The following is a 19,137-nucleotide window of genomic DNA, read 5'->3' as shown; positions in this document are numbered from 1 at the left end:
GGTTTAGGCACTGTTAATGGAGTTGGGCCCTGGTTGCTCACATGGGAGTCATTCTGTACAGAGCCATCGGTAGCAAGAATGGTCATAAATAGCAGTGTTCAAGTCTTGTAAATGGCCGTTTTCTAGCTATGCACTATTCTGCAAGTATGCATCGATCTTTGCTGGCGTGGACTTTCAGGCAGGCATTTACATGGGTGGAATTTGGACAGAGGACAGACAGGGTACAGAATAGCACATGTAAACTGTGGAATAGTGCGACACACATGTGCTCAGTGGTATAGAGAAAATGGGTAACACCGATGTTTACAAGGACCTCTATGTACCAAAACTTTAAAGGTTCTCAGGGGCGCTACAAAAATAGTTACTGCTTTTATGCTGTTTCGCACAGATTTTAACAAAATTTATCGAAAGACCATTTTCTATCAATTGAACGAAGTTTCCATCTGAGAGCTCCATGTGAATTTCTTACTCGGGGTTGGAGGTGAGCATATCATAACATATTAGATGAATCAGATCATAGGACCTGGTCCCACCTAAGATAAGTGTTGCCTTCTTTCTTAAAGGATATTCAATGGATTGAAAATTTTTTTTAAAAAAAGGTTTTGCTATACACATAAACCAGTGAGTTTCGTATCGTAGGATAGAGAGCTTACAAAAATACTGGAAACTTGCTGGGCTAAGGGGTCGATTCTATAAAGGCTGCCTAACTTAGACTCTCTTTAACTAAGCCCCGGTTTTGGGTTTCTATTGCGGCCCAGCGAGCTAAATGATTCAACGCTCACACAAATTCTATGAGCGTTGGAGCATTTAATGCTCCGGGCCATGGTAGAAACCTCTACCACAGCTTGGTAAAAGGGAGAGGGGTTAATTGGCAAAATACCCTTAATAGCCTCAAAAATTGGGGAAAAAAAATTTAATTTGGCGATAGCCACCTATTGCATGGTGGTAAGCGGTGCCTAACGCCTAAGTGGGCATTTCTTTGGGCGGAGTATGACTTAGGTGCCACTATGCATAATTCTCCAAAAACTTAGGCGTCTTTAAAATAGGACTCTGAAACCCTCACCTACATAGACGATGCTAGCCACGATTCAGTATATGGTGCCTAAGTGTGATCGACAAGCAGCCGGCGCCATTTTCTAGGCGCTGTTAATAGAATCAGCCCCTGTATAGCTCTCAATGGAGACAATGTTGTTTAACTTGCTTTTTTACCAAACATTTCAAACCACCCTTGTATATACACTGTTTTGTTAACCATATTTGTCAAGTTATTTTTTTATGATTTTGTATTTTATATATATTTTTAAAATACGTGTGTATTTTAGAACCTGCCTATCCATAAGCTTTTAAAATTAATAGAAGATAAACCCCAGGAATAACAAAATTCTCGGCATAATTATTAACTCTACACTTTCTTTTAATGACCATCTCAACTCTCTGGTAAAAAAATGTTTTTTTAGTCTTCACATGTTGAGGAAAGTGAGATCCTGCTTCCGCCAACAACATTTTGCCGTCCTTGTACAATCAATCATTCTTTCCAGACTGGACTATTGTAACTCCATCTATCTAAGTCTAACCAAGAAAAATCTTCAAAGACTTCAGCGGATCCAGAACACTGCAGCTAGGTTGATCTTCGCAAAAAGCAAATTCGATCATGTTTCCCGCTTCTGTCAAAACTTCACTGGCTTCCAGTAATTTCTAGGATTCGCTTTAAATGTGCCTGCCTAACATTCAAGATCCTACATGGTACTCTTCCTCCCCTAATTCCACTATCTTGGAATTCTTCAAGACCTGACACTACCAGATCCACCCAAAAACTTAAAGTATCTTTCCCCTTGTTAAAAGGCGTCATCTATCTGGGAAAATCTCTTTTCTTCAAATTCACTGAGCTTTGGAATAACCTTCCTGCCCTGGGCTCCCTCCAATTATTCTGTAAGCATCTGAAAACGTGGCTATTCTCAAAAATGTAAATCTCTCTACTCTCTTTATAATCACTAATTCTTGTTATGTTTTTCCTTCCTTATTTTAAAGTTCCTGTAAACCGTGCCGAGCTCTATCTTTATGGAGAGGATGCAGTATATAAACTTAAGGTTTAGTTTAGGCTGGATATCATGCAAATAAAGCAATAATCAATGCGATCCTTTCCTATGAAACCTTACGCTCTCACTCTGATGAAACAGGAGCAGACCTGGTAGGGCAAGCAGTGTTCCTGTTTTCACTACACGGTGAAGGCTGCTGCTTTTATATTTTGCAGAATATGAACTGCTGTTCTGGTGTTGTGGACCCAATTCAATAAGGGCATTGCCAAAATGACATACATTAAAACTAAGTAGGTATGTATTTCAAATGACACTGCTTAATATGACTTGAAATATGTTTCCGTGGAAACAAAAATGAACTCGGTGGGATGTTATTTCTGCTTTAATTCATATCATTTTAAACCTTACATATGTTTAGGTGCTCTGTTAATAAAAAGTTAGAACGTGCAGATTGGGACGGCTGTGCATATGCCCTGTGAATGCAAACCAGCTGTTATTTTTTTGTCTAGGGTAGATCTGTGAAGGAAGCAGGTGATGCTTGGAAGAATAGACAATAAGGATGATTTCTGTCTCAAGGTTTACGGCAGTTAAAGCAAAGAAGATGCAGAATGAAACTTGACTGATTCAGAACAATGAATTTCTGTGCTGCACAAACCAGTGTTGTAGCCATGGGGGGGGTGTCTCTGACCCCCCACTAGACCGGCAACACCCCCTTAAATGGCTGGTGGGGATGCCGAAGCCCTGCCAGCAAGAGAATGCAGTGCCCGGAGCCGATTCCCCTCCTCTTTGCACTACTTCTTTAGAGCAGAATTACATAGCGTGCCTCCAGCCGCCAACATATGCACAGCGAGTCAGGGCATCAGTGGCTGGAGGCACTCCACTGACTTCCGTATTAACGAAGCTGCACAAGGAGGAAAGGAGGGACTCGGGCACTGCATTTCTATGGCTAGCAGGGCCTCAGTATCCCCACCAGTAAAGGTATGCTTTAACGCCTGCGGGGAGGGAATAGGAAGAGGAGGTATGCATTGCTCTTCCAATCCCCCCCCCCTCCAGGCACCCTCAAATTTGGAGGGCTGGCTGCGCCCCAGACTGATCCTTGTATCTCGCCTTAAACTATTTTTTTTTTCTTCTGTTTCAGTGACTAGCCCATGTATCAAGTCTATTTGGGAAGTTTTTAGGGTAGCAGAATTTGGGAACAACAAAACAAGTGTTTAAAAAAACAAGTGGTCCAATTTTGAAAAATAAAGTAATGAGCTCCTAAATTTTTTCTCCTTTTACTAAGCTGCAGTAAACGCTACTTACTGCGGGATGAGCTCAAGCATTTCACGCTACCCAAGTGCTAAAAAACAGATTAGATATTTTAGCGAGGGGGGCATGTTTAGAGGTGGAGAGTAGGCATGCCCTGCACTATTTGATTAGCATGGGAACCCTTACCACCTGGTAATCCTGCCGTTAGTGCCCCTAACACCCCTCCCAAAAAAATACAAATTTTTTTTTTAGGAGCCCAGATTAGCACATGTTAATTTGGCAGTTACTGCAGGACACCTGAATGTGTCCCATGGTACCATGGGCGTTGGAATGGAGGAAGCCACAGAGGCCAAAGCCTCCCAAAAGATTGGCGGTCGTTGGGTGGTTCTCACCCACCCATCCATCTCCTCCCGGCACTATACTTTTAAATCTTCGGGCAGCCACCCTGCAGCATCAACAAGCAGGCCTGCCCCAGTACCCTTCATTCTACTTCCGGGGGAAGGCCTACTTGTTAATATTGCACAGTGGCTGCCCGAAAATTTAAAAGTACAACGCTGGGAGGAGGTGGGTGGGTGGGAAGAGTCAGAAGCTGGTGAAAGAATGCGCCACAGGATTCTGCTGTCTAATATTGTAAACCGTCTAGGTAACCTTTGATAGACACTATATCAATTATGAAATAAACTTGGAAAGTTAGGGTGGAGCCTTTGCCCCCCTCCAAACAAAACGGCATTCCACTGCCTATGCATGGTACACCATTTTAAGCTGCAATAGACCATCAGAAAATAGTTTCAAGTTTCAAGTTTATTAAAATTTGTTATCCCACCTTATCAGAATTCAAGGCGGTTTTACATAAGATTAAAATAAAACAGGTGAACAATGAATGAGGAGGGGAAAAAATACAATGCAAAAAAAAAAACCAACAAACATTTTGGAAATTAACTATTTCAGTCTACTTTTTCTTGTCATATTTATGTATTATGTTTTACTTTATTGTAAACAGAGTCGAGCTCCTCTTGATTGATGGCTCGGTCTTTAAAACTAAGTTTTAGTTTAGTTTAGTACAGGACTGACTTGAGAAACTGGTACAAAAGGAACAAGGAAGGAACTACAGTAGTTTGGATAGGAAAGAAGGATAAAAACAAAAGGGCAAGGGGACAGAGGAGACAGCCAAAGACTGGGACATTAATAGGCTAAAACATCCTTAAAAGGATGGTCAAACCTCGAAAGCATCTAATCTAATCTAAGGCTTGGCTTTATATACCGAGTCATCATTCTAAGAAAGCTCGACTCGGTTTACAATAGTTAACTTAACAGGAAAAACTGTAAGGAATAAGACAGAATTCAAGAAAATTAATTTTCAAAATGTTTAGCAAATAAAGTGGTTTTTAAAGATTTATGAAAAAATTGAAGTAAATCAGAACGCCTTAAAAGAAGTGGAAGGTCATTCCAAAGTTGAGAAAATTTAAAAATCAAAGAATGACTAAAAATCTTGACTCCTTTAGTCCCTTTCCTGGAAGGAAGGGATAACTTAAATTGTTGGATGCCTCTTGCAAAAGAGAATCTGTAGACATTCCAAGATAAAGGAAGAGGAGTAAAGATCCCATATAGGATCTTTAAAAAGGAAGATTTTTAGACTGGACTTAAACTTATCAATAGTGGTGATCTCTCTTGATTAGTTCGGGGATGAGTTCCAGAGCGATGGGGCAGTAACAGAAAAGATATTGTTTCTCATAGTATTAATATGTTTTAAAGAAGGGGTAGCAAGCAGATTTTGGTTGGAAGATCAAAGAGTATGGTATAAGGAGCCGGTTAATAAATTCTGGCTGCCTTGATTTCCTAGTTTTGAATGTCAGCAATAAGATTTAGTAAGTAATGCGGTATTCAATAGGTAGCCAGTGTGCTTTAATCAGGAGGGGCGTAGTGTGGTCAAATTTTTTTGCCTGGAAAATGATCTTGATCGCCACGTTTTGGACTATTTGTAGGCACCTAATTTAATTCTTAGTAATACCCATGTATAATGCATTACCATAATCTAAACAAGAAATAACTAAGGAGTGAATGAGGGTATTTAGAGATGACTGGTCAAGCAATTTGGAAAGAGAGCGTAACATGCGGAGATGGCAGAAACATTTCCGAATTTTAGTGCAATCCATTATCCTATCTCAACTAAACTACTGTAACATAACACTAGTTCTTTGCTCTAAAACATTGCTATTGTGTTTACAACTAGCTCAAAATGCAGTCGTAAGACTCATATATGGACTATGGAAATCAGAACACCTATAGGACTACTATATGAAACTACATTGGCTGCCTATAACCGCAAGGATCGAGTTTAAATTAGACATCACTGCCTTTAAGATCCTGAGAGGGAATGCCCCCAACTACCTAAAAGAGTTGACCATCCTACTCCAGGGTGCCTCCAACAGATATTCCACCAGAAATCCTTTCCACTTAAAATTCCCAGGCAAATCATCTTATCCATCCAAAATCAATTAGCAAAATGCTGGAACCAACTTACACTTACACTACGATCTTTTGATCATTATCTCAGGTTCAGGAAACTTCTAAAAGCATTTCTCTACCAAGACAGGGAGTAACTGAACTGGTAATTCAAGGCAACTCCTGGGACATAACGATGAGCCAAAGATGACCTACTTAAACTTGCAACTATGTATTTAAAACTGTGACCTAACTATGGCCCCCTTTTATCAAGCTGCATTAAGGTTTTTTATCGCAGAGTCACTGCGGTAAAAGCTCCGACACTCATAAGAATTCTGAGCGTCGAAGAATTTAGCAGCGGTCTGCAATAAAAACTCCTAAGGCGACTTGATAAAAGGAGGCCTATATTAATAGTTATACTGATCCACCTGTACTAGCAACCCTACTGAATGTCTGTGTCAATCTGTCCATTGTAACTTCCTAGGTAACTGATCCAGCTTCTTGTAATGTAACCTGACCTTGAACTGAATAGGTAAAGGCAGAATAGAAAACCAGATAAACATAACATGCGTTAGCTCCTAACACAGCATAGTAAAAAGGTCCAGTGGCGTAGTGAGGTGGATGGCGCCCCTCTCCCGCCCTCTTCTCCAGCCCCCCACCTGCACATGTTCCTTCCTCGCCCCCTCCTGCAAGGTACGCACTGCTTCCTTTGCCTCGTACCTCTGACGTCACTTCCTAGGCGTGGGTCCAGGAAGTGATGTCAGAGGAAGAGCCAACTCTGGTGCAACAGCAGCTTGGGTGTTGCTGCTTGTGCCAGGAATGTTACAGAGGTACGGGGGAGGGGAAGGGAAGCTGAAAGGATCCCAAAATTAGGAGCATAAATTTTTTGAATATCGGGCCCAGAAACTTAATAAAAGTTGTCCTGAGGTACTTGCTGCTTGCATAAACGTCCTGTGAACTTCCTTCAAAGGTTTGCATTGGCGTAATTGTCTATTGCTTCTTCAGATTACTGGCGCAAACTTCACCCCACTTGCCTTGTCACAACCAGAGTCCTTTCCACCGAACCGCCAGCGAGTGATTCACCTCCTCTTTTTTTGACAACATTCCCCTGATGGAGCATTAAGCAAAACAGAGGCCCCCATAGGGATTGTTTCTAAGATAAGTGCTGTCTTTTTTCTTTTTTTTACTCTTTGTATACATTTCAGTTTTGACGATGTTATATGTATAAATGGCATTTTCAATGATGAAAACCTCAGTATTTGTCGATGTTTTTGACCAATAGAGTAAATATCTAAGTGCACTGCCACATGCACAATACATTAGCCCCGCTGAGGTCTTTTTCTCCCGCTTATAAGCGATTATAAAATTGTGAAAAAAGAGAGTGTGGCGCAGTGGTTAAAGCTACAGACTCAGCACCCTGAGGTTGTGGGTTCAAACCCACACTGCTCCTTTTGATCCTGGGCAAGTCACTTAATCCCCCCATTGCCCCAGGTCCATTAGACAGACTGTGAGCCCACCAGGACAGACAGGGAAAATGCTTGAGTACCTGAATAAACTCATGTAAACCATTCTGAGCTCTCCTCGGAGAAAGGCATAGAAAATTGAATAAATAAATAAATTAATCATTGTTTTTTTTGTTTGGGCAGTGTTTTCACAACTTTGGGGTTTGATTTTATAATGCTGAAATTAATATGGAGGTCTCATTTTTTGACAGAGCTGAAAGTAAACCTCACTCAGTGGCGAGTTTTTAGGAAACTCAAACATACACCTCCTCATTTTAAGTATTCTCAGGGTTCGTCACCTTTTAAATCCATGCTAGTCATTCTATTACCCAGAACGGCAATCTAAAAAATAAAAGTGATACGTGTGGTGGGCTTTTGATAGCGCTAGGAAGTCATAACCTGAATTAAGCATGCAATTCAACAAGATTAACATCAGAACTTTGCAACTACCGTCATATTCTGAATTTGCAAATCGGGGATCTCGTCATTAATAGGATTTATGATCACATAGAAAGGCACGGCCATAGATTTTTGAACCCCATCGCTGACATGAATCAGGAAATGGTCCGCAGTCGGTTCCGTGCGCTCGTGCTTCGACTGGACATAGTTGATGTGGCCAGCTTTGAGATTCTGGAACCTGAAGGAGCCTGTGAGGAAACAAAGCATTGAGATTACATATTGGGGAAAGTGTGTGTTCTATACATTTACCCTGTAATCCCTGAAAATAAGACTTATCCCGAAAATAGCCCTAGCATAATTTTTAAAAGTGCTCCTAATATAAGCCCTACCCCAAAAATAAGCCCTAGTTAAGATCGACCCCCGAAGCCCCCCCCCCCCAAAAAAAAAATGTCCCAGACACTCCCTGGCTCCATCCCCAACACTAGTGCAGCCTGATTTGCTGAAAAAAAATCGGACTCGTCGATTCAGCAACCCCCCACCCCTACTGCTTTAGGAGTCCTCGGAGCGGAGGTATGTCAGTCTCACGGTGGGAGGGTCGGTGGGGTTCTGCTGCACAAGGGGATGGGTGAGAGGGGACAAATGATGATGCACATGGGATGGGGGAGAGAAAGGAAAGAGGAATTGGGGTAGAGGAGAGGAAGGGAGAGATGATTGTTGTACATGAAAAAAATAAGACATCCCCGAAAATAATTTTTCTTTTTTCGGGCTATTTTAAGCCGTGTAAGCCCCCCCTTAAGCCTTACCTGGTGGTCTAGCAGGTTTTCGAGCAGGAGCGATCTTCCCACACTCCTGCCCTGTGCAGATCGCTCACAGGATATGGCTCGAGAGACTACGGGAGCTCAAGGCAGCCATTTCCTGTGAGCGATCTGAGCGTGGGAAGATCGCTGCTGCCTGAAAACCCGCTAGACCACCAGGTAAGGCTTAAAGGGGGGGGGGGGGATTTCAGGGCTTAAAATAGCAGGAGGAAGCGGGGGTTTAGGGGCAGAACCAGCCCGAATATTATTCGTGGGTTTTTTTAATATTCGTGGGCTGGCTCTGCCCCTAACCACTGCGAATACGGAGAGGGGGGGGAGTGTATTAGTTTAGGTATAGAAATCATCCCACAGTGTTAAATTACGGTAGTTTCTATTTCACAATAGTGTTTCAAAACTCATTTGGATGCTCGGGTTTTTTTTTCTGGTGCCTATTAGCCGATGATTAGAACCTAGGCTTCAGTATAGCATAGTGTTTTGGGCAGTTTAGGGGGTCCTTTATGCTTGTTGAGCCTTTGAGGCTATTTTGACGAAATTGTAATACTACAAATTCACGCCCTCAGAAGGCACAACTTTTTGACACACACGCAGTTTTCCGATTAATACATTTTGAAGTGTGTCCCTAATTTTTGGATGACTCAAAAATAGGTACCAGCAATAATTCTATGACGAGCGCTCCAGGCTAATACTTTTCAGAGAAGAGCACTAAAGAGTGGATGCCTCTATACTAGGAAAATGGAAAACTTTGAAAATTATATGAAAATGTTGAATTTAAGAATTCTTAATTTTCCTAAGGTGTTAACAACACCTCCTAAGGAACTGTTTTATAAATTCTTAAAGAAATATTTAAATATCCTGATGCCGGACTACCTCCTCTACATAGAATATATTACTTGCCAGTATCAAAACAGAAAACTTTAGGTCCAGAAGTTTCTCCTGAACTTCCTAATCCTTTGAATTTAACAGAAGTCCTTGAAACTTCAGTGGATGAAGTAATCTGTCGTACTACTCTTGTGGTGGCGTTTGTCTTTCAACAAGACAAAGAGGCACTTCTTAGACTGTTTTTCAGGCAGAAAGAAGTGACCTTTCTGGACAGTAAGATCAGTATGTTTCCAGACGTCTCAAAAGCAACTCAGACCAGACGGAAGAGGTTCCTTGAACTGAAACAGTTTGTAATACAGCTGGGGGGCCAAATATCAATTGAGATATCCTTGCAAATGTAAGATTCTTCTGGACCAACATTCATATATATTTTTTGAGCCCTCACAATTACAATTCTTTCTTGAAGGAAAGGGAATAACAACTTCAAATATCTCTGAAGGGAATGTAGGATCAATCCCATAGTAATGTAAGAAGAAGATGTACTCTACAAATATGGTTTTCGATATTAATCCATTATAAATATCTCTCATAAATGTGAATTGTTTCTCCTCCAGAATGTGGACTAATTAAGAGCGAAATTTGGTTTAATTATTAAACGGATAGTATCCAGATATATTTTTTTCCTTTTAAAAAACTTTTGTGATGTTCTCTCTTTATTTTCTTATACAAGTAATGTATATGTATCAATATATAAAATGATAAAAAAAATAAATAAAAAAAAGAGTGGATGCCTGCACCCGGCTTTGGGCAAGAGGAATTACACTTGCTGAAACATGTTGTAGATCAGCATCCTGTAAACCAGGGGGTGTCAAAGTCCCTCCTCGAGGGCCGTAATCCAGTCGGGTTTTCAGGATTTCCACCATGAATATGCATGAGATCTGTTTGCATGCACTGCTTTCATTGTATGCTAATAGATCTCTTGCATATTCAGTGGGGAAATCCTGAAAACTCGAATGGATTGCGGCCCTTGAGGGACACCCCTGTTGTAAACCTTTTGTAGCTCCGGCACACTAATGGAGCAAATGTTTTTCTGTGGTATACAAAAAAAAAAAAAAAGAGGACGCGTGGCCCCGTTTGACCCTCCCAGCCCTGCCCCTGTTCTATCCCCCAGCCCCATTCCTGCACAAACCTCAACGCGTTTTCCTTGAGCTTGGGGCCACATTTAGAGAGCCTCCAAGCATAAGAACATGAATTGTCATACTGGAACAGACCAAAGGTCTGTCAGGCCCAGTATCCTGCTTCCAACAGTGGCCAAGCCAGGTCCCAAGTACCTGGCAGAAACCCAAACAGTAGCAACATTCCAAAGCTCAGATTGTGATGTCATAATGCCTCATTCCACCAATGCCTAAAAGCCAACCACATCAGTGATATCACAATGGCTTGATTGTCCTATACTTGGCTCACATAAGAACATAAGAATTGCCGTAATGGGACAGACCGAAGGTCCATCAAGCCCAGTACCTTGTTTCCAACAGTGGCCAAATCAGGTCCCAAGTACCTAGCTAGATCCCAAGTAGTAAAACAGATCACTGCTTATCCTAGGAATAAGCAGTGGATTTCCCCCAAACCATCTCAATAATGGCCTATGGACTTCTCTTTTAGGAAATTATCCAAACCTTTTTCAAAGCCCGCTAAGCTAACCGATTTCACTGCATTCTCCAGCAACGAGTTCTAGAGTTTAATTACACGTTGTGTGAACAAATATTTTCTCTGGTTAGTTTTAAATCTACCACTTAGTAACTTCATCGCATGCCCCCCTAGTCCTACTATTTTTGGAAAGAGTGAACAAGCGATTCACATTTATCCTTTCCACTCCACTCGGTATTTTATAGACTTCTATCATATCACCCCTGAGCTGTCTTTTCTCCAAGCTGAAGAACCCTAGCCGCTTTAGCCTTCCCTCATAGGGAAGTTGTGCCATTCCATTTATTATCTTCATTGCCCTTCTCTCTACCTTTTCTAATTCCGCTATATCTTTTTTGAGATACGGTGACCAGAACTACACACAGTATTCAAGACGTACCATAGAGCGACGTACCATAGAGCGATACAAGGGCATTATAACCTTTTCATCTTTGGTTTCCATTCCTTTCCTGATCATTCCTAAAATTCTATTTGCTTTTTTAGATGTCGCCGCACATTGAGAACATAAGAACATAAGTATTGCCGCTGCTGGGTCAGACCAGTGGTCCATCATGTCCAGCAGTCCGCTCATGTGGTGGCCCTCCGGTCAAAGACCAGCGCTCCAACTGAGACCAGCCCTACCTGCGTCCGTCCGTGTTGAGCTGAGGATTTCAACGTATCCTCAGCCATGACACCTAGATCCTTTTTTTGGGCAGCGACTCCTAATACAGAACCCAGCATCACATAGCCATAGCTCGGGCTCCTCTTTCCCACATGCGTCACTTTGCACTTGCTCGCGTTAAACGCCATCTGTCACTTTGACGCCCAGTCTTACAAGCTCATAAGCTCCCCTTGCAATTTTTCACAATCCCCGAGCTCAGGGAAGACAAGATGAGGTTTGTGTGGGAGCAGAGAGAAAGAGAAGCGCCAGTTCTGGAAGTGCCGGACTTGCGTCATCTGTTCTTGAATCCCTGGCAGCACACCTGGAATCTCTTGGCGGCACACAGTTTGCGGTACGCTGGTGCAGATCATGGCACGCAGCCCCCAAATTCTATAACATTGTGCCTGCACATCTGGAACACCCCTGATCCGCCCGTGCCCCTCCAATGACTACGCTCCCTTTTAAGTTACGCTTTGCGGCACTTGGGCGCACAGCGTTATAGAATAAGGCGTAGGACACATGCATGTGTAAATCCAAATTAGTGCTAATCAACGTTATTTAATGCCAATAATTAGGTTTCACTTCCCCCTCCATATTCGCGGATTCGTCAACCGCAGTTTCGATTATTCGCGGTTTTTCGTTCCCTGGCTCCGCCCCCCCCAAATATAGGTCACTGCTCCCGGCGTTGCACAGAGGAAATCCCTAGTTAATCCTCAGCCATCTTTCTCCCAACTGAAGTTCTGAGAAGTAGATCATAACCCCTGTACTGTCCGATTGTCTCTAGCTGCCAGTGAAACCGTGTCTTCAATTTAGATCGATACTTCGGGTGTTCGGGGTACTGCGTATGGAATGGTCTAGAGGCAAGAGTGTTGGATAGCAGAAGGGAGCCGATAATACTTCAAAACCTTGTTTTCCAACTATTGGATTTCATCAGCAAGCTAAGCCTGCTTTAAGTTACAGCGCTGCAGGTTGGGATATTTGCGGTTTTAAAATCTTTTTTAGGGCTTTTTTTTTTTTTTTTACAGAAAAACTATGAATAACATACGAAAAGTTATTCACGGTGTTTCGGTATTCGCTGCCATGCTGTTCCCCTATCACCGCGAATGCAGAGGGGGAAGTGTATAGTATACAGTTTATTTGTATTCCTCCTTTCCCAAAGCGGGTCACAACAAAGACTGTTGATAGTTTACTTGCGCATCTGGGTTTCACACCCAAATTTGGGTCCCCAACCTTTGATGACCTAAACGGAATCCAGTAGTTTGTACGTAAAACCAACCGCGTTTATAAATACATGTATAAAAAGCAGGATACAGGCACCAAAAGAATTTTATCACCCACTCACTCGGAACATCTGAGTAACAGCTCAGCTCCTGGGTTTTCCTGGATTCTCAAAACAAAAGGAAGCACATGCTTCCCGAAAAACTATGCACTTACACCTGCTGTATGGGGTGAACAAATTTTCTGGGTACAATTCTATACAGAGGTTTGGATTTTCCAAAACTATACACCTTCTTTTTTACACAGAGGGTGGTGGACACCTGGAATGCGCTTCCGGAGGTTGTGATAGGACAGAGTACACTACGGGGGTTCAAGGAAGGATTGGATAAATTCCTGAACGATAGGGGGATTGAAGGATACAGATAGAGGTAGAGATAGGTTTTAGACAGAGTATGGATAGAAGGATAAAAGGGATTAGAGAAGGATCACATTACAGGTCATGGGCCAGTTGGGCCGCCGCGGGTGCGGACTGCTGGGCACGATGGACCTCGGGTCTGACCCAGCGGAGGCAACTTCTTATGTTCTTAATTGCAAACCCTGCCCAACCTGATACTGAAAAATGCATGTGCTATCTAAGGTAAGGGGCTCATAATAATAATTAAAAAAAAACCCATCTAAAAACCCTCCTAAATTGGTACTTGGACGATCAAAAAGACAGGTTGTCCAAGTACCAATTGAACAGGGTTTTAGACGTATCTAAAACCAGCTTAGGCCTTTTCCCTGCCTCTGTGTGCCCAGAATAAAAAGGGGCGTTTTTGGAGGAGTGGGTTAAGGCGGGAGGTGGGCCAACCTAGACTTAGTTGTCCGGCAGCCATAAACGAAAACTTTTGACAGGTTGCCTAGATGGAACTTATATGTTTTGACTTAGACCGAGTCAAAACTGGTATACGTTCCGGATTGGGCCTGTCCCTCCCCCCACCCCTGTAACAATCATGGCAGGAGGGATTCCCAATCCCTCCTGCCAAACCCGCCACGACCCACCTCTCCCCAACCGAATGTTCCCCAGCAGGAGAGATGCTCCCTTTCATACTTATGTTTATTCCAGCGTTGCTCTTCTCAAAGCCAGGTGAAGGAAGAATGTTCTCTAGATAACCATGCTGAGGTGACATCTCCAGTACGAAGTTCAGCTCCTCCGAGCGGGTATCCACATCAGAAGCATTTAGATATTGAAGAGTGATGAAAGCTGAAGACCCCTCATCAACTATGAATATTTCTCCTGGAGATAGGAAACTCTATGTCAAAGACACAGTCAATGCATCTAAAGCTACAATCATATGTACATCTGCTGCTCTGATATTTTTGCTAAGCTGAGCTTGCACAGATGGAAGAAATTCTGGGCACCAGTGACCCTGTTCACTCTTCAGCACCAGTTGCAGTTCCACCCCCCCCCAAGTCTTGCTATTCTGGAGCTAACCTTCCCTTCGTCTGTGCAATTTAGATCTGCCAGCATGTAATTTTGAAAGTCTTAAGAAATCATTCCACCACCACGACTGTGGCACATTTTATTAACACTCCAGACTGAGAGCAAGGTAGCACAATAGCCTTAAATAACCACAAAATAAAACTGAAAGTCTGTTAAGTAAGAGACTAAGTTTTATTTCGTGTTTGAAGTAATTGGAAACAAGAAGTGGTTGAGTCTTCATTAACACCAATTCCATTCATTCTTTACCATGTTCTTCATTAAAGACTTTCATTTTGTTCAGTATTGTGATCAGATAGTTTCTGGTAGATAACTTTGATGTTGGGTCACCACCAGAACAAACAGGTGCGCGACTGCTTTCAATGCTAGATTAATACTACAAGAGTAATTAAAACAAAAAAAATCTAGGGTTAAATTGACACTGAACTGGTTAATGAATAAATAAATGGAAGAAGTAGATAGAGATTTAATAGTAGACATTCATAATATATCTAAAAAAGGGGAAGTCTTGCTAGTAGGTGATTTTAATATGCCGGATGTTGATTGGGATATCCCTATTGCGGGGTCTTCTAGAAGTAGGGAGATTCTGGATTCTCGACTGTTCTAGCAGTTGGTAATGGAACCCACGTGGGATGGGGTCATACTGGACTTAGTGCTTACAAACGGGGAAAGTGTTTCTGATGTTACAGTGGGTGATCGTCTGGCATCCAGTGATCACTGCATGGTATGGTTTAATATTAAGATGGGTATAGAAAGGGCTCATTCAAAAGCAAAGGTTCTAGACTTTTTTAAAAAAACTTGGTTCGGATGGGGGTTTACGTCAAGGAATTATTGTCTGGATGGGAACATCTGGAAGGAGTGGAAATGCAGTGGGCAAAACTGAAAGGAGCTAGTAAGTAAAAGTAAGAGGAAAAGAAGGCCGCTTTGGTTCTCAAAAGTAGTAGCTGAGAAGGTAAGGAATAAGAGGTTAGCTTTCATAAACTACAAAAGATCGCAGAAAGAGGAAGACAGGCAAAAATATCTGGAAAAGTTAAGAGAGGCTGGTCATGTAGTCAGGAAAGCAAAGATGCAAATGGAATAAAAAAATAGCTGACACAGTAAAACGGGGAGACAAGACATTTTTTAGATTATATTAGTGATAGGAAGAAGTGCAAAAGTGGCATTGTGAGACTCAAAGGTGAAGGGGAGGAATATGTAGTAGCTGATAAAGAAAAGGCTGAATTGCTTAACAAATATTTCTGTTCTGTGTTCACGGCTGAAGCGCCAGTAGCAGGACTACAGAAGACAAACGTGAATAGGGATGGAGGAGTAATAGACCCTGATCGATTTTCAGAGGGTTGTGTTCATGAGGAGCTAGCTAAAATAAAGGTAGATAAAGCAATGAGGCTGGATGGTGTACATCCTAGGGTACTGAAGGAACTTAGGGAAGTTCTGGCAGCTCCGCTGACTAACTTTTTCAACGAGTCTCTAGAGTCTGGAGTGGTACCGGAGGACTGGCAAAGGGCAGATGTGGTCCCTCTCCACAAAAGTGGAAGTAAGGAAGAAATAGGGAATTACAGGCCAGTAAGTCTGACTTCTGTGGTAAGCAAATTAATGGAAACACTTTTAAAACAGAGAATTGTCAAGTTTCTGGAATCCTGTGGATTTCAGGACCAGAGGTAACATGGATCACTAGAGGTAAGTCTTGTCAGACAAATTTCTTTGACTGGGTGACCAGAGAACTGGATAGAGGATGTGCGCTAGATGTGGTGTATTTAGATTTTAGCAAAGCCTTTCATAGTGTTCCATACAAACGTCTAATAAATAAACTGAGTGCCCTCGGGATGGGTCCCAAAGTGACGGGCTGGGTCAAGAACTGGTTGATGGAAGGCGACAGAGGGTAGTGATCAATGGAGATCGCTCTGACGAAAGGGATGCTACCAGTGGTGTGCCTCAAGGTTCTGTTCTTGGGCCTGTTCTTTTTAACATTTTTATAAACAATATTGCTGAAGGGTTGTCTGCAATAGAGTAAACATGAATAATCTGCAATAGAATAACATGAAGAAAGGCCTGGCGAAGCTTGAAGAATGGTCTGAAATTTGGCAGCTAAAATTTAATGCTAAGAAATGCAAGGTCAAGCATTTAGGCTGCAAAAACTCGAGGGAACAGTACAGATTAGGGAGTGAAGAGCTTATGTGCACGAAAGAAGAGCGGGACTTGGGTGTGATTGTATGTGATGATCTTAAGGTGGCCAAACAGGTTGAAAAGGTGACGGTGAAAGCTAGAATGATGCTAGGTTGCATAGGGAGAGGTATGGCTAGTAGGAAAAAGAAGGTATTGATGCCCCTATATAAGACTGTGGTGAGACCTCATTTAGAATATTTTGTACAATTCTGAAGGCCACACCTTCAAAAAGATATAAAAAGGATGAAGTTGGTCCGGAGGAAGACTACTAAAATGGTATGTGGTCTTCATCATAAGGCGTATGGGGACAGACTTAAAGATCTCAATCTGTATACTTTGGAGGAAAGGCGGGAGAGGGAAGATATAATAATAATAATAAATTTATTCTTGTATACCACCCATCCTTGAGGTTCTGAGCGGTTAACAGAGGAGAACTGTACAGTCAGTGGACATATACATAAAATTTGGTAAAACATAATAATAAGATAAAAATGCATGGTTATTTGACAAACTTATCAAACAAGTTTTTTAAAACTTTCTAAAAACACAATAAGAATCCATTTGACAGATCAGCGGGCTTAACCAAGAGTTAATTTTCCCTAATGATAGAGACGTTTAAATACCTACGTAATGTAAATGTGCATGAGTCGAGTCTCTTTCATTTGAAAGGAAACTTTGCAATGAGAGAGCATAGGATGAAGTTACGAGGTGATAGGCTCCGGAGTAATCTAAGGAAATACTTTTTTACAGAAGGGGCTGTAGATGCATGGAACAGTCTCCCAGAAGAGGTGGTGGAGACAGAGATTGTGTCTGAATTCAAAAGGACCTGGGATAGGCACTTGGGATCTCTCGGAGAGAGAAAGACATAATGGTTACTGCGGATGGGCAGACTAGATGCGCCATTTGGCCTTTACTTGTCATCACGTTTCTAAGTTTATTTAGAAATAGGTACTTAACAAAATGATAATGCTAGGCTCCTCTTAGGCACCTAACTTAATTGTCAAAATACCTTTAACAGCCTCAATCATTGGTTAAAAAAATAAAATGGGCGATAGGCAGCTATCCAATTCTATATAAGATAGGCACCTATCGCATGATGCTTAGCAGCGTCTAACGCCTAAGTGGGCATGTCTAGGGGCGGAGCATAATTTAGGCCTGCGGCTCTAATTGGCCATGGTTGTTTAAATACTTAGGCGTCTGGGCTAATCAGAGCCTTAAGACCCTTCCCAATGCATCTGGGGAGGGGCCTGAGGCTCTGATTGGCCCAGGATGTTTAAGGCCCCTCCCCAAGACGCAGCTGGGAGGAGGGTGTCCACATCCCTCTGGCTCATCTGTCGAGGTAAGGGGTAGGGGGGCGGTGTAGATAGGGAGGGGGGCCACTACTAAGTTGGGGAGCAATCAGGTCAGGTCGTGACGGGTAGTTCTTGCAGCAGGAGAGAGTGGGCATCTCTCCTGTGCGGGTGATGAGAGGGGGGGGGGGGGTGCGGTCGGGAATTTTAGTGCAGCAGGAGAGAGTAGGCATCTCTCCTGCTACAGGGGAGGTCGCAGCCGAGATTTTGGGTAAGGGGTGTTGTGATGCAGCGGAGAGAATGGGCATCTCTCCTGCTGCATCACAACACAGGGCTTTCTAGCATTCTCTGACACTGACTGGCCCCCCAGGACCAGTCGCTTTTTTTGTCACCAAAAAGATCCACTAGAGGGCTCATTTCAATGCTGAAGAGCCCATTTGCATGTCAGTGTCGGAGACTTCCAGAAACCTCACTAAAGAAAGAGATAATCCCTTTTGATAATCCGCTGCTAAACTGCGTACAGGCTAAACCACCAGAAAACAGTTTAGCGACAGCATTAAAGTTTTGAGAATCTGGGCCTCAATCCCCCATTGCCCCAGGTACGTTAGATAGATTATGAGCCTGCCAGGATACTTGAGGAAAAATGCTTGAGTACCTGGATGTAAACCGTTTAGAACCTCCATTGATAAGCAGTATATAAATAACTGATAATAATAATAATAGATTATATAGATCAGGTGTGGACAACCTCAGTCCTCAAGGACCAGAACACAATTGGGTTTTTAGAATATCCCAATGAATATTTATGAGGTCTATTTGCATGCACTGCCTCTATTACATTCAAACAAATCTCATTCATATTCATGAGGGAAATCCTGAAAATCTGACTGCGTTGCAGCCCTCAAGGACCAAAGCTGCCCAGCCCCTGGATACAGAAAGATTGCTTTAACCCTTCAGATGTTCAAAATTACAGCAGAAAGGAAGAGGTATTGAAATAATCCATTACCATAGCATTTTCAGCCTGTCTTACATTATACAGCTGTTTGACAAGTCTTACCGATGTAGATGGAAGGCGGCTGATTATTAATTGGTAGAATTGTGATGTTTAGGTCATAGACTGGAAGGCTGACATGAAGTGGTACTGGAGGAGGGCGGGGTCCATCATTACAACAACCGCCCACTGTACCTGCTTCTCCATCTGAGACGATTAAGGTCACTGTGTCCGTACAAGGGCTCTGGCCTATTTCACCTCCTATAGAAGATAGATGTGAAAGGTGAGCAAATAAAATAACAAAACAAGCAGGTTAAATAACAGTTATAAGATGGCAGTAAAAATTCATCCAATAAACTGGGATCCAAACCACCTTTTTATGAAACATTAA

General features: G+C 42.4%; 1 protein-coding gene across 5 annotated transcripts in view; it reads right to left on the bottom strand.

The window, feature by feature from the left end:
- Positions 1-19,137, bottom strand: part of LOC117346421 (FRAS1-related extracellular matrix protein 1-like) — a 225,785-nt gene that overhangs the window by 99,803 nt on the left and 106,845 nt on the right. For all 5 annotated transcript variants that reach the window (XR_004536585.1, XR_004536584.1, XR_004536582.1 and 2 more), the window contains 3 exons: positions 18,813-19,007; positions 13,914-14,099; positions 7,679-7,875 (listed from right to left, as the gene is read on the bottom strand). Coding sequence is in view for 1 of the 5 variants with exons in the window: in XM_033915953.1 (XP_033771844.1) it covers positions 7,679-7,875; positions 13,914-14,099; positions 18,813-19,007 (578 nt within the window). In the remaining 4 variants the exon portion in view is untranslated. The remainder of the gene's footprint in view (positions 1-7,678; positions 7,876-13,913; positions 14,100-18,812; positions 19,008-19,137) is intronic.

This window comes from Geotrypetes seraphini, chromosome 12, assembly GCF_902459505.1.
Source record: "Geotrypetes seraphini chromosome 12, aGeoSer1.1, whole genome shotgun sequence".
Classification (NCBI taxonomy): Eukaryota; Metazoa; Chordata; class Amphibia; order Gymnophiona; family Dermophiidae; genus Geotrypetes; species Geotrypetes seraphini.
Note: the sequence above shows the minus strand (reverse complement) of the source record. Positions and strands in the feature narration are given on the sequence as shown.